This window comes from Theropithecus gelada, chromosome 1 (genome assembly GCF_003255815.1).
Source record: "Theropithecus gelada isolate Dixy chromosome 1, Tgel_1.0, whole genome shotgun sequence".
NCBI lineage: Eukaryota > Metazoa > Chordata > Mammalia > Primates > Cercopithecidae > Theropithecus > Theropithecus gelada.
The window spans coordinates 145,402,769-145,417,915 of record NC_037668.1 but is presented as its reverse complement, the minus strand read 5'-3'; the positions used below and the strand labels follow the sequence as shown (position 1 = coordinate 145,417,915).

Below are 15,147 nucleotides of genomic sequence, written 5' to 3'. Positions count from 1 at the left end.
TACTAACTAGCTTAGTGCTGATATCCTCAATTCCCTTAATGAAACCCATCTATCTATTAAATGGAATCTGTTTATAAGTTCAATATTTTTTCAAGGAGACATCAGTAGTTGCCAAGGTCTGGCAGCTAATGGAGAATATTCACATCCATTATAAGAAGCAAAAGATAGTTGCTACAGTCTAATCTTATTAGGCTTTTGGCTATCAAGATTTTTTATTAAGAATTACAGTCCTGAGAAATCCATCCCTCTTTCCTTCACGATCTGTGAAGGGTGTAATGAAGGCAGCTGTTCTGCCTCTATCATTGATTTCCTCTTTCCTTGGAAAACTAGATGCAGAACAGCTGTCTTAATTACACCCAGGAATAGTAGTCAGCTTGGGGAACAGAAGTGGTGATTACTACCAGTTGTTTTGCCCTTTTATAAATAGCACTTTTCCAAGTAGTTAAAATGGCCAGTACTATTTATTTTATTTTTTTTTTAGAGACAGGGTCTTACTCTGTCACCCAGGCTGGATGCAGTGGTGTGATCACAGCTCACTGCAGCCTTGAACTACTGGGCTCAAGAGACCCTTGCACCTCAGCCAATAATACACAGTAATACGTTAGGTTGCAGGATAATCAAATAAAAATGTAACAGGTTGTGAATCTTTAAATTCACATCCTGTTAAATCAGGAAGCCTCTTTTAGATCAACCAGTGATGTTTCTAACATCTGTTTACTTACCATTTTGAACATGTGCATTAAAAATGTGCTTCAAGTGTTCTATTGACCTAACAAAAAAACGTGCTTCCTTACATACAGGGAGAAAAAAAAGAGAAAGAAAAAGAGGTATCATTTAATAGGTTTTACCATTATCAATGGAGACTTCTTACATACATTTCTGCATAAAGCTACCTAAGAATGTTGCAATAATAACATGAAATTATTGGGTAAGAAATAACTTTTGATAACTTAAACTGTCCCTCTTCAACTCACATTACCTATTACAGTGATTAATTCCTAGAAGCTCCTTGGTCATATGGGCTAACATCTGGATTCAAATTTGCTGTGGTTTGAATATCATAGCAATATTCTCTCCAATAAATACCTGAATTTCATATAGATGTAAAAACAATAAGCTTACTTTTGTAGATACAGTTCATTCATTCATCATTCAACAAATATTTATTGAGTATCTAGTATGCACCAAGCCCTATTTGAAGCATGCTGGATTCCATAATGAACAAAACAGACCCAAAGTCTTGCCTTCATTGAGTTTAAATTCTAGTGAGGAACCTACATAATAAACATAAGTAAATATATTATATTTAGTATGTTAAGTGCCAAAGAGAAAACAATTAAAGCAGGAAGGAAATATGAAATATCAGATGGGATGTTTGAAATTCAACTCTTTCTAATCAAAGAAGTTTACATATTAAAACTCAAATACAGAATGCAACACTGATTAAATCATTCAGATCTCTGCTAAATAATTTTGTAGCTTGTACATCATCATCAAGCATATCCATTGCCAATACATATTGTGTTGAAATTTCTCCGAAGGTAATATTATTGTTTTGAGCCTTATAAAATTATGTGTGTCAAATGGTGGAGCTGAGACTGTGGTTGGATGGGACAAGATGAATATTTAATGGTAAAAACAAACTAGTAAAACAACAACTTCTTTTAAATGTAAGCAACACTAATGATACTGATAACACTAGTCAAAATGTTAGGCACTATGCATTCATTTTCTCAAAATACGCAATAACCTTTTGAGATAACTACTATTACAGCCTTCATTTTAGGAGAATGTTGAAACAAACAGTTCAGAAACTGTGTGCTATGATGATTATAAGCTCTATGCAGCAGCCATGGGGCTTGACATCAGCTTTGTCTATGCCCCCTCTGCAAGCTGCTTTTGGTTTATAAACAAATACTACAAAGCAGAATTTTCTTCTTAAATGCCACTTTTTTAGACTTGAATTTGAAATTAATTCATTCAGATTTTAGAAATTATTATGTTCTCATCCTAGACATAATATTCCTTTTTAATAAAATGGAAAAGTAACACAGTTAAGTAGAGAGCCTATATATGATCGCCATTCAGGTTGTAGTCAACTGAAGAGGATGATTTGAAGGGCATTAAGAGGATCCTCTGTCCTAAAATCATTTTTTGGTCAAGGTTTAATTGATCAAAGACTATTCCTTTATTTAAATCACTTACTTTCATAATGTCTTCCTTTAATATATGTGATTACAGTTTTTTGGAGGAAGGAAGAGTATCGTTTCCATTAATCTATTAGCATGAATTAGTTCATCTGTGAGAGTTCTCTACAATAGTACAATCTCACATAAGGATGATAAAGGTAAGAATTTTGATTTGAGAGGAATAATTTACCAGGGCACTGACTAGGGAAGTCTAAGTGAAGGACTGATTGGCAAAGAGGAATATTTACAATATGTTTTTAGATCTTATTTGATCATGGCACCTTCATTTTAAAAAGGAGGGAGAAGGAGGTAGAAAATAACAGGCCAGAGATTCAGTGGCTCTCTTGAGCCAGAAGCTTGTCAGCAATTGAGCTGGGATCCAAATCTCTGCCTTCTGCCTCCAAGCTTGGGGCCTCCCCCCATGCTGCTTCTAGACTGCGAATGCCCTGGTAGAAACAGTGGCTACCAAAAGCAATAGAAAATGACGCCTGAGCAGAGAGCTGAGAGGGCAGCAAGGCTAACCTTGGACTAGAGTCAACCCTGGGCACAATCTGCCTCTTTGTTCTTCTAAGGCAAACAGAAGTAACAGATAAATACATATTTGAACAATCAGACACTAGGTTAATCTCCGGACCTTCACTCTTGACTTTTATCATGATGACCATAATATTAAGAATATTCTGTTAGGTTGATGCCATTTCATGTAGGAATTCAGAAGGAAATAAACAATATACTTGTCACAACCTAACTAGGGAGTAGGGCAAAGGACACTGGTTTTAGATAAAGAGAACCCTACGTTTAAATCCTGACACTTACTTAGCTGTGTGTCTGCAGGGAAGAAACTTAACTTCTCTGAGCCCTAGTATTTTCTTCTTTAGAGCAGGGATAATGACAGTATCTATACTTCACAGGTTTACTGGGAGGATTATAAGAGGAAATATGTGAAAGGCATTACAATGGGGAAAAAGCCAGTGTTTATCACAGAGGCATTACAATGGGGAAAAAGCCAGTGTTTATCATAAGCTATTTAATTAGTCCCCACATATGAATAGCATGAACACAGAAGCAGAAATAACATGAAAGAGGCAACGAGAATCTCACCTCTGGATCTTTATTCCACTGAACAACATACTCCCAGCAGCAATGTGCGTGCAACACATCGAGCTCAAGGCTACAAGGAAATTGCTCATAGGCTAAATGCAGTAAGTCTGGAAGTCAGAAGAAAGCAGTGATGTTATTTTTTTCCTTAATGAACACTTGGCCACATCTTTCCTCTCTGGATTTCAAGTTTCTCATTATTGGTGTATCACCTGGTATGGCTCCTAAGTCCATCTCCACCTCTGATACCTCAAGGAAACCTCTGTTAACACCTTCTTTGGGTTCATCTGGGTTTTCTGCATCTCTTTCTTCATTAGCCAGTTTTAATACTTCAGGGCTGAAGTCCTGTTTAAATATCCACTTGGCTACACTGTCTGCAATGCCACCTATAGTTTGGAGACAAGGAAGAAAATAAAAATTTACAACACACACGGCAGTGTTTGCCAATGGGAGCCAATTTCCTTATGAAGAGATCTAAGCGACACATTTATTTCTGAGCCTGAAGGTGACCCAAAAAAGCCCTGAGATTTACAGCAGTGTTCCTACCTACCACGCAACTTGTGAGGGCAACAAGCGGGATATTTACGATGTCAGGGCATCCTTATACTCTCAGAAAATGTTAGATAAATATAAATGCACAAGCATATGTCTGTATACCATTTGCTTTCTATGTTCAAAAATTTAAAATACACTTTACAGGAGACAAAAAAATTAATATATCCTTAAAACACTTTTACTTCAATTATAAGTGAAAATAGATTGGTTAGAATGACACTTGTCTAGGCTCCTAAGACCAATATAATATTACTTTTTTTTTTTTTTTTGAGATGGAGTCATGCTTTGTTGCCTAGGCTATAGTGTAGTGGTGCGATCTCGGCTCACTGCAACCTCCGCTTCCCAGGTTCAAGCGTTTCTCCTGCCTCAGCCTCCCAAGCAGCTGGGATTACAGGCACATGCCACCACGCCCAGGTAATTTTTTTGTATTTTTAGTAGAGATGGGGTTTCGCCATGTTGGCCTGGCTGGTCTCGAGCTTCTGACCTCAGGTGATCCGCCTGCCTTGGACTCCCAAAGTGCTAGGATTACAGGCATGAGCCACCGTACCCGATAAATAATACTTTTTTTTTTTTTTGGAGACAGAGTTTTGCTCTTGTTGTCCAGGCTGGGGTGCGATGGCGCAATCTCAGCTCACTGCATCCTCCACCTCCCAGGTACAAGGGATTCTCCTGTCTCGGCCTCCCAAGTAGCTTGGATTACAGGCATGTGCCACCATACCTGGCTAAATTTTTTGTATTTAGTAGAGACAGGGTTTCACCATGTTAGTCAAACTGGTCATGAACTCTTGACATCAGGTGATCCACCTGCCTCAGCCTCCCAAAGTGCTGGGATTACAGGCATGTGCCACCATGCCCAGCCCTATTACTTTTAATAATCAACTAATTTGCCTATATGCAATATTTATGGGCCTAATTTAGCCATAGCTACTCAACAGCATTATACTATATCATGTTTCAGTCATCAATATAGTACAAAAAATTGTAAACACATGCTGAAAAATGTTCCAGATGTTTAAAGAGCACTGTTTATTATCGAAAACAAATTATGCTTCTATTGTTTACCAAAACTTTCTCAGTCTTTCCTCATCTTTTGATTCAGATAAAAACCTTTCCACAAAAAGAATGCCTCACAGTAAATTCACAATTGTCAGTGAAAATAAATGTGAGCAATATGCTGGGTGATCTAATTTCTTATGTTTGGCTTCTAAATCATTGGAAAATTCTCATTCCAGAATTAAGCCCCTGATTCCATTGCTTAGGTTAATATTCAAACGGCATCCTTACCCCTTCACTAGGTGGCAACATGAAGTGTGGTGAGTTTGCAATAAAAAAATGGTCCTGAGTTTTATACAGAATGAGAAAACAAGTAAACTAAAAATCTATAAATATGTGGGTATTTATAAACCTCACATACAGTCCTTCCAGTATCAAATGCCTAAAAGAGCTGCTGATACAAGTGTGAGCCCCCAAAGACAACGAAAAATGTAAGATGTTTATGTTCCTGCAAGATATCAGCACAGGAACCCAAATGACTCCAGACAGCAGAAAGTGATGCTTCACAACAGAGGAATAACATTCTGTGGATATTAGGAGGAAGAAGAGAAAATCTGCAGTTAGTGAATCGTGAAAGGTTTCCTGGAGGAGAAGCATTTGAGCTGGACCTTGAAAGATGAGTAAGATTTTGATATCCATGAGTGAGAGAGGCAGGGAAAGGGAAGAGGATAGGCCCAGATCTAAGACAGGAAGCACATGGATGCTTCATTTTAACTAAAGTCTAGGAAGCAAATGAGAAAGAAATAGAAAAATCAGTCGGATTCAAAGTCAAAAGTTATTGGAGAGTAAGTTTAAGAGTTTATGCTTTGTTCAGGCAATTCTTGAACTCACTATCTCACGATCCCCTTAAAATTACTGGCAATCCCAAAGAACTTTGGTTTATGAGTTACAGCTGTCAGTCTTTATGGCACTAAAAATTAAAACTGATAAATAAAAAATATTTTATTAGTCCATTTTGAAATGAAAATAATAAACTAATTACATGCTAATATTTTATGAAAACAATTACATTTGACCAGTAATCCCATTACTGGGTATATACCCAAAGGATTATAAATCATTTTACTATAAAGACACATGCACACGTATGTTTATTGCAGCATTATTCACAATAGCAAAGACTTGGAACCAACCCCAATGTCTATCAATGATAGACTGGATAAAGAAAATGTGGCACATACATGCCATGGAATACTATGCAACCACAAAAAAGGATGAGTTCATGTCCTTTGCAGGGACATGGATGAAGCTGGAAACCATCATTCTCAGCAAACTAACATAGGAACAGGAAACCAAACACTGCATGTTCTCACTCATAAGTGGGAGTTGAACAATGAGAACACATGGACACAGGGAGGGGAACATCACACACCAGGGCCTGTGGTGGGGTGGGGGGCTAGGGAAGGGACAGCATTAGGAGAAATACCTAATGTAGATGACAGGTTGATGGGTGCAGCAAACCACCATGGCACATGTATACCTATGTAACAAACCTGCATGTTCTGCACATATATCCCAGAACTTAAAGTATAATAAATAAATAAATAAATAAATAAATAAATAAATAAATAAAAAAAATCTGGCCTCATACAGACATGTAAGTGAAAAAAGGAGGACTCCTGAGGTCCTCTGACCACTCTTTGAGAATCACTGCCAATTTTCTTAGGCAGAGGGAAGCACCTAGCGGTTCCTGAGCATGGAACTGACCAAATGAGACTTTAGAGAAAATTAATTTAGAGGAAGTATACAGAAGGTTATTGTTATTTTTTAAATCTGAGTGTATTTTTCTTTCTCTATTCTTTCCATCGTTTCTATTAAAAGAAACCCTCGTAACATAACAATATGGATGTAAATGCTCAAATAAACTTCAGCTTACCTTTTCCTCCTTCTAATAACTTTTTAACAGAAAGCCTTGGAAGTGGCTCAGCCTGCAGTGATGATACTTTGGAGGTCTGAGTGTTCCCTTTGCTGTGAAGCAGAGTCTGAAGTATGAGACAATCCTCCAGCTGTTTCAGAAGGAGTTTCCAGTACTCAGTGTCAAGAGAAAGTGCCTCCCAGGAATCAGTGAGGGCCTCTGAATCAGCACCCAAAACTGTTTGAGAAAACTAATAAAAAATGCACTGGTGATTCTCTGCCAAAGATTCTGAATCAATATTAACTTGAATGAGCTTTTAACTTGAAAGCTGATGGATACTGAGGATACATCACAAAGCAACACATAAATGCTATTTCCCAAATATTACTACTTGGCTGGATGAAACATGAGGGTCAGGAGTAGACTAGAAACTCATAGGCAAGGATGGTGAGTTCAGATATTTATAAGGAGTCCTGCACTAATGGCCTTGATTCAACCAGTGTACATTTCAAAGTTTTCTGGGCCATCTTTGGCAAAGGCCACAGTTTTGTCTAGCACTACCATCAAAAAACTTGTATCTCTTCAGAATGCACTCTTCAACCTAAAAAAAAATCTGAAATTTCATCTCTCTCCATCATAATGAACATTGCAAGCAGGCAATATTAAATTTAGCCTATAAACAACAGTGACTTGTGAATCTCCACAGACCTATTTGGTGTCTCATCCAAATTAATGTAACACCCCCTGGAAAAAATTATTAGATCTACCATAAGCTGTAAAGGAAATGTGAGTCCTCAAGAGATGAGAAAAAAACACAGTAGGATACTGTCATGTGGCAACTGCTAAATTCAAGTATCCATGGCATCATTCTGAATAAACAAATTAAGGGGAGCACCTCTCATCCCTCTCCCCGCTCCAAAAAACCCCCTAAAAAACCCCAGAAAAGGAAAGCATCCCCTTAGCCTACTGGATGTGTACAGATCAAAACCATACCTTTACCCACTTACTTTTTTCTCTGTCATGTTGTTTGATATCTGCGCAGCAACAGAATGCCCAACATGTGCAGACAACAGAGCAGCTCCATTGTTCTCAGACTGAATGCAGGCTGTGCGCATCTGCTGCCACCATGGGGACACAGACTGAGAATCCCAGGTCTCATCGATGGCCACTATAGGGATAGGGGGATAGGAGAAAACTGAAAAATAAACTCTTACCCTGTCAATTTTTTGGGACTAACCATTTATGTTAAACATAATGTAAAACTAAGTTCCCTACTGATATATTTTTATATTTCTCAGTGAAGTGGAAGTCTAACACTCTATTTTATTCAGAACATTTCTATTCCATTTATTTATGCGCTTTTAGTCATCTTTGTTCTCAATCAATATTAAATCTTTATTTGGAATATTTCATCATTATTGAAAACTATTGAATATTTTAATAGATTAATATTCTGACAATCATACAAAAAATAACAAGAAAAACATTACCTCCCCTAAGACCATTTCCATTTGCCTTACTGAGTTAACATGTATTGTTCAAATCATGTTTTTTTATGATGATACAAAATATAAAATTTCATAAATTAAAGCATAAGTCAAATGCATTAAAAGTATTCTATTAATACATAAAAGAATCTCTATGGTGAAATGTTTTGTACACTATAGACTCTTTCTATTAAGGGATCCTATCTACTCTCCCATCTTTTTGTGACATTTCAAACATGAAACTTTGTTTACAGGAGCAACAAACTTTGTTTACCTTTCATCTTGCTCAGGAGGGACAGCATGGTATGAAGACAGCAGACTGACTGTGGTTTATCCAAAATATCCTTTTCCTTCGAAAGCCAAACACTCAGGAGCAGAGACTGAAATCAAATTTAAATCTTTTTCAGTCTAAAAAAAAATTTAACATAGAAAAATCTTACACTTTCCTAGACAGCAGATGCATGCATATGGATGATGCAGCTTCTTGAGGTGAAAAAATAAGCAGTTGCTTGCTGTATCATGTAATGTGAGAGGGAGAATGAGGTCCCTTGTCTACCTAGGAGATTCTCTATAACCTGTTGTATATTTAAACTTCACTGTTTCCAGCTCTTCTTTGGGTTAAGCATTGCCTTCCAATCCAAATCTCTATTAAGGAGCACATTACCAGATAGGAGTTACTACTACGTGAGCATAGATTTGCTGTTGATTAACGAGGTATCACTTGGCTGTAGGTTTTGACAGGAGAGAGGTAGGATCTGGAGCTGTGGATCTTAGCCTTGCCTTGGCCGTACAAAGGTATTGCAGACGTGGCAGTGAGGAACAATATATAAAAGTATCAAACTCCAATTTTTAAATCACTAATAAGTTATGAAAAAACAGACTTTAAACAAAAAACTTAAGTCAACATAAGTGACTTTTAAAATGGCTGTAAACCAGCATAGCATACCTACTTGAAGCTGAAATTTTTTTAAGATTTATAAAATTGGTTCACAGACAATTCTGGGCTAATGAAGTTTAATGAAATAGTGTTACATCTGTTAGTACTGGTACCTCTGAAAGGCCTTGATTAATTATAATACTGCAATACTTTTATGTGAAAATAGCTCTAAATTAAAAGACTGTTAGTTTAAACGAATTATTTCAAATAGTTTTCAAAAATTAAGGAGGGTAAAGAGTTGAAGGAGAAGAAGCTCATGAAGGAAGTGAATTTATGAGGACAACTCAGGGCCAGGAGCTGTGATAAGTACGTGACATGCACATCACCTCATTTTATCCTAACAACTTCTGTGGCAGGGATGATGATCCAGATTTCAGAAATGATGAAATAAGCTCATATGGGAAAACTAACTTGTCCAGCACTACAGTTAATGAGTTAGAACTAAAATTGACACGCCTGTAATCCTTGCACTTTGGGAGGCCGAGGCGGCAGATCATGAGGTCAGGAGATCGAGACCATCCTGGCTAACATGGTGAAACCCCATCTCTACTAAAAATACACAAAATTAGCTGGGCGTGGTAGCAGGTGCCTGTAGTCCCAGCTACTTGGGAGGCTAAGGCAGGAGAATCACCTGAACCCAGGAGGCAGAGGTTGCAGTGAGATGAGATTGTGCCACTGCACTCCAGTCTTTCTTTTCAAAAAGAAAAAAAGAAAAGAACTAAAATTGGATCCATGTTTATCAGATCTCAGGTAAATTTACAAAAAAAAAAAAAAAGAACTAAAATTTGAAAATAAACCTGCCTGATTCTATTAATAACATGCATATTTTCTTTTCTCCCCCTTTAAAAATGTTCATGTGTATAAGGATATATACATGTATATATAAATTTATACATACATTTAATTTTTACACATATGAAACCACACATATATATATACACACACACACTCTTCAATGCCTTCTATTTTTTTCCCTTTTTTGGTCTAATTTTCCTTCCAAGGGCCTCTTCATACCAGCTCCCTTTTAACCTCATCCCACACAGACAACCTTTAAAAAACTTTTTGTAGGTACATAGTAGGTGGGTGTATATTTGTATGGGGTACATGATATGTTTTGATACAAGTAATGCAACATGAAATAAGCATATCATGAACAATGGGGTATCCATCTCCTCAAGCATTTACCCACTGAGTTGCACACAACCCAATTACATTCTTTAAGCTATTTTAAGATGTACAGTTATTACTGTCTACAGTCACCCTGTTGTGCTATCAAATAGGTCTTACTCATTCTATTTTTTGTACCCATTAGAAACCTTTTTTAAAAAAATATATCTTCCATGCTCATAAATAATGACAATGTTAACAATAAATGCTAATGGTTATATAAAGGTTACTATGCTCCAAGTCATTAACAGCTTTATATGTACAGATACATATAGAGTATGTTCGAGGGAGGATAACGGGGATTTACTGTCACAACAATGGGATCATATTACACCATGTTCCTTCCACTTGCAACCCAATATCCTGTTTAACCAACAAAATTCAGCATGACCTTAGTTTATTTATCGGGGGAATCTCCTCTCTGCTAGACTTCCCCTTAACCTCCATAACCTAATGCTTTTCACCACTAGGTAGGCTAAAAAAATGGTTGCCTATATAGTTAACAAAGACACTCTATACTCAATCAAAAATAACTCTGTCTCGCTGTTTTATGTGCATGTATACTGGGAAGCAGATGGAAAAGAAACGTGGGGGGAGGGCAGAATTTATTTTACATTTTAGGCTCACCATTAAGTTGCCACTAGATTCACTTTGATAAATTTTACGTACAAAATGTATGATCTGGGTCTATTATTAAAGGGCATCAGATTTCTTTTCTTTTCTTTTTTTTGAGATGGAGTCTCCCTCTGTGATCCAGGCTGGAGTGCAGTGGCACGATCTTGGCTCACGACAACCTCCGCCTCCCAGATTCAAGTGGTTCTCCTGCCTCAGCCTTCCGAGTAGCTTGGATTACAGGCGCGAGCCACCATGCCCAGCTAATTTTTGTATTTTTAGTAGAGCAGGGTTTCACCATGTTGGCCAGGCTGGTCTAGAACTCCTGACCTGATTCGCCCACCTTGGCCTCCCAAAGTGCTAGAATTACAGGTGTGAGCCACCGCGCCCAGCCAGTATACCAGATTTCTAAACATACCTATAGATTTAATGCCTCTTAAAGCTTTGTTCATTTCCCCATCAACAACAAAGTTTCAAAATGCTCATCAAAATTGGCAGTCAGAAGGTTATTTTAGATTAAGGCAGCCAAAAAACCTAAATGCCATGCCTTGGACTTCTCTTCACACTATGAATTCTGCTTTTCTCTCCAACCAACCTCTTCTCTACCCAACATCACTTGTAATAAAATTCTGAAACAAACAAAAAACCTGTTCTGCTTAAATTTCCTTCTTATTTCTCCCTAGGTTACCTCCTTCTATTTCTCACCCTCCAGGTAATCTCTGTTTATCTCCGAGAGTGTGTTTTTCCTGTTTTCTGTAAACATTAAACATTCCAAACAGTCAAGCTTTTGTTTGTATATAGGATATCAGTATAAAATAGAGGATGCCAAAGAAACTATCAGAATATAATGATACAATTTTAGAATCACTTACAAGCAATATAAAGATATTTTAAACTGCAGGAAACATTAAGATGAAAGAAGAAAAATAAAGAAGTGAATACAGAGATAAATTAAGTTACCACATAGAAACACATATATGGACACATAAAACAGGAGAAGACAGTCTAGTGTATAAAGGTAACTACCTCCATAATTAGTAAATGCAAAAGAAAATATTCCAACAGTCACAACAAAGAATGCCACATTACATTATTCATAATATATTTATGAATTCACATATTAAAATGTTACCATTATCTCATATATAAAAATGTTGTATATTGACATATAACCAGATGATGTCTAAATGATAGATTTTGAGTAACAGAAACCTTGAGGCCACCAAGATGGCAGAAGAGAAGGTAACCTACTTACATTCTCTCACAATAAGGTGTTTGATCTGTCCCCCTGAACTGACTTCCAGACTGAAGCCCAGAAACAGCTCAATCCCCACAAGGGGACTGGCTACTTCCCTGTTTGCCCATGATCCTGCCACCAAAACCATTTGCCATGGGGTCCAGAAGGAACTGCTTACACTAGTGTTTTGGCAGAAAGGCTAGTCTGCCCGCTAGCTCTGGTCTCAGCAGTGGGCTGGAAAGTAGCCTTGCAGTGCTGCCCTCACCTTCCTTAGCTGAGGTCCCAGCTTAGAGTTGCTTGCATAAGGACCCAGAGGGAGACTCACCCATATCTCTCAGCCCAGGACTCAGAGCCTCCCTGACAGGCTCACCAGCCTCTGTCTCAGCAGATCCCCCTCAGGGCCCCCTCACTGCAGCTGGAGAACTATCCTATCTGCACAGGAACTTGCTGAAGACACATGCCTCTCTGAGCCAACATGAGACACTTCAGCCTCCATTCCCACAGCTGATCCCGAGAGGGCCCAGTCTCAGCTCAAGCCCCTCCTGTTGCAGTTGAGGAATTATCTCACTTGTGCAGGAACCTGCTGGGCAACACATAACCATCTGGGCCAACAAAACAGGCCTGCAAACCTCCTTTTCACACATCCTAAAGAGGTCCAGTCTCACTTCTACTCCCTCTCACTGCAGCTGGAGACCCATCCACCTGTGCAGAGACCTGCTGGGATGCACACCTGTCTGGGCCACCAGGACAGTCTTCTGGACCCAGGTCCCTGGCCAGCATTCCCACATAGCCTCAGCACCCTCCTTAGGTCTTTCCCCAGTCCATGAAGGCTGGAAAGCCACATAAACCTCAGAACTCTTGAGAGACCTGCAGCAAGCCTAGGCTTAGAGTGTTGTCTAGTGCTGCAAGGGTCACAAGCTCAGGGAACAAAACAGTCAGCCAGCTTAGAATCCCTGGAAGGCCCTCTGAGGAAGGTCAAGTACAAACAAAGCCAGACTGTGAAGACTAAAGTAGATACCTAATATATCAATGTACAATACCATTGTACTTCCACAAGCATCAAGAACATTCAGGGAAACATGACGTCACCAAATGGACAAAGTAAGGCACCAGAGACAGAACCTAAAATGAGGGAGATGCGTGATATCTCTAACAAAGAATTCAAAATAGCTGTTTAAGGAAGCTCAACAAATTTTAAGAAAATACACACAATCTATTCAAAAATTTATCAGAGAAATTTTTAAAAGACTGAAATACGAATGAAAAAAATCAAACAGAAATGTTGGAGCTGAAAAATAAATAAAATGAAAAATGCAATAGAGAACATCAATAGCAGAATTGATCAAACAGAAGAAAGAATCAGTGAATTCGTTGATAGACTATTTGAAAATACATAGCTAGAGGAGAAGAAAGAAATGAAATGAATAAAAAAGAATGAACAACACCTATAGAATCTATAAAACAACCTCAAAAGAGCAAATATTGGGGTTATTGGAGTTAAAGAGAGAACTGAGAAAGACAAAGGAGTAGAAAGTTTACTCAAATAAGTAATAACAGAAAAGTTTCCAAACCAGAATATACAGGTACAGGAAGGTCAAGGGTCACCAATCCGAGTTAACTCAAACAAGAACACTCTAATTTACAAACTCATAAAGGTCAAAGACAGAGAGAATTTAGAAAACAGCAAGAGAATAGAAGCAAATAATGTATAAGACAGATCCAATATGCTTGGTAGCAGATTTCTCAACAGAAACCTCACAGGCCAAGAGGGAGTGGGACAATATGTTCAGAATGTTGAAGGAAAAAAACTGCCACCTAAAAATACTGTATGTGGCAAAGTTATTCCTCAAAAATGAAAAAGGGAAATAAAAGATTTCCCGAGACAAACGAAAGCTAAGGGAATGTATTGCTATCAGACCTATCCTGTAAGAAATGTGTGATTTCTTAGACACTAAAGGGAGTTCTCCAAACTGAAAGAAAATTATGCTAATGTGGTTGTTGTACTAATATTGTAATCGTGGTGTTTAAACCGCGTATATCTTTAGTAAGAAGACTAAAAGAAAAAACTACCAAAAAAAGGACAATTTATTAAGAGACAACATAAATAACATAAAATGATGACATCAAAAATGCTAAAATGGGGGGAGAAGAGAGTTAATGTGTATAGGTTTTCTTTTTATGGTTTGTTGGTTTTGCTGTTTTGCAATTAAAGTTAAGTTGGTATCAAATTCTTGTTGTAACTAGATTTTTTTTTGTAAGCCTCATGGTAATCACAGTGCAAAGCCTACAATAGATACACTAAAATCAAAAGCAATGAATTGAAACATACTATAAGAGGAAATCACTTAACCATAAAAGACAGAAAAAAGAGAGGAGTTACACAGCAACTAATAAACAAGTAACAAAATGGCAGTAGTAAGACCTTACCAATCAATAACAACACTGAATGTAAGTGGTCTGAATTCTCCAATTAAAAGACACAGAGTGAGCTGGGCACAGTGGTATGCACCTATAGTCCTGGCTGACTGGAAGGCTGAGATGAGAGAATCGCTTAGGCCCAGGAATAACAATTAAAAAAAGACATAGAGGGACTGAATGGATTAAAAAACAACATACAAATGTATACCGCATACAAGAAGCTCACTTCACCTATAAAGCCAAACATAGACTGAGAGTGAAGGAATGGAAAAAGATATTCCATAAAAATTAAAACCAAAAAAGAGCAGGAGACGCTGCACATATATCAGATAGAATACATTTTAAGTTGAAAACTATAAAAAGAGACGAAGGGGAGGCTGAGGCAAGATAATAACTTGAACCTGGGAGGTAGATGTTGCAGTGAGCCGAGATCATGACACTACACTCCCACCTGGGCAACAGTGAGACTCTGTCTCAAAAAAAAAAAAAAAAAGAGAGACAAAGATGGTAATTATACAGTGATAAAAGAGTCAAGAGTC

At 37.7% G+C, this 15,147-nt stretch overlaps 1 protein-coding gene across 1 annotated transcript in view; it reads right to left on the bottom strand.

Annotated features, from left to right (window-relative positions):
- RAB3GAP2 (RAB3 GTPase activating non-catalytic protein subunit 2) overlaps positions 1–15,147 on the bottom strand; it is a 118,976-nt gene that overhangs the window by 15,291 nt on the left and 88,538 nt on the right. The window contains exons 22-27 of the mRNA XM_025376852.1: positions 8,512–8,617; positions 7,758–7,918; positions 6,772–7,000; positions 3,500–3,673; positions 3,291–3,397; positions 723–789 (exon numbers count right to left, since the gene is read on the bottom strand). Coding sequence (XP_025232637.1) covers positions 723–789; positions 3,291–3,397; positions 3,500–3,673; positions 6,772–7,000; positions 7,758–7,918; positions 8,512–8,617 — 844 coding nt within the window. The remainder of the gene's footprint in view (positions 1–722; positions 790–3,290; positions 3,398–3,499; positions 3,674–6,771; positions 7,001–7,757; positions 7,919–8,511; positions 8,618–15,147) is intronic.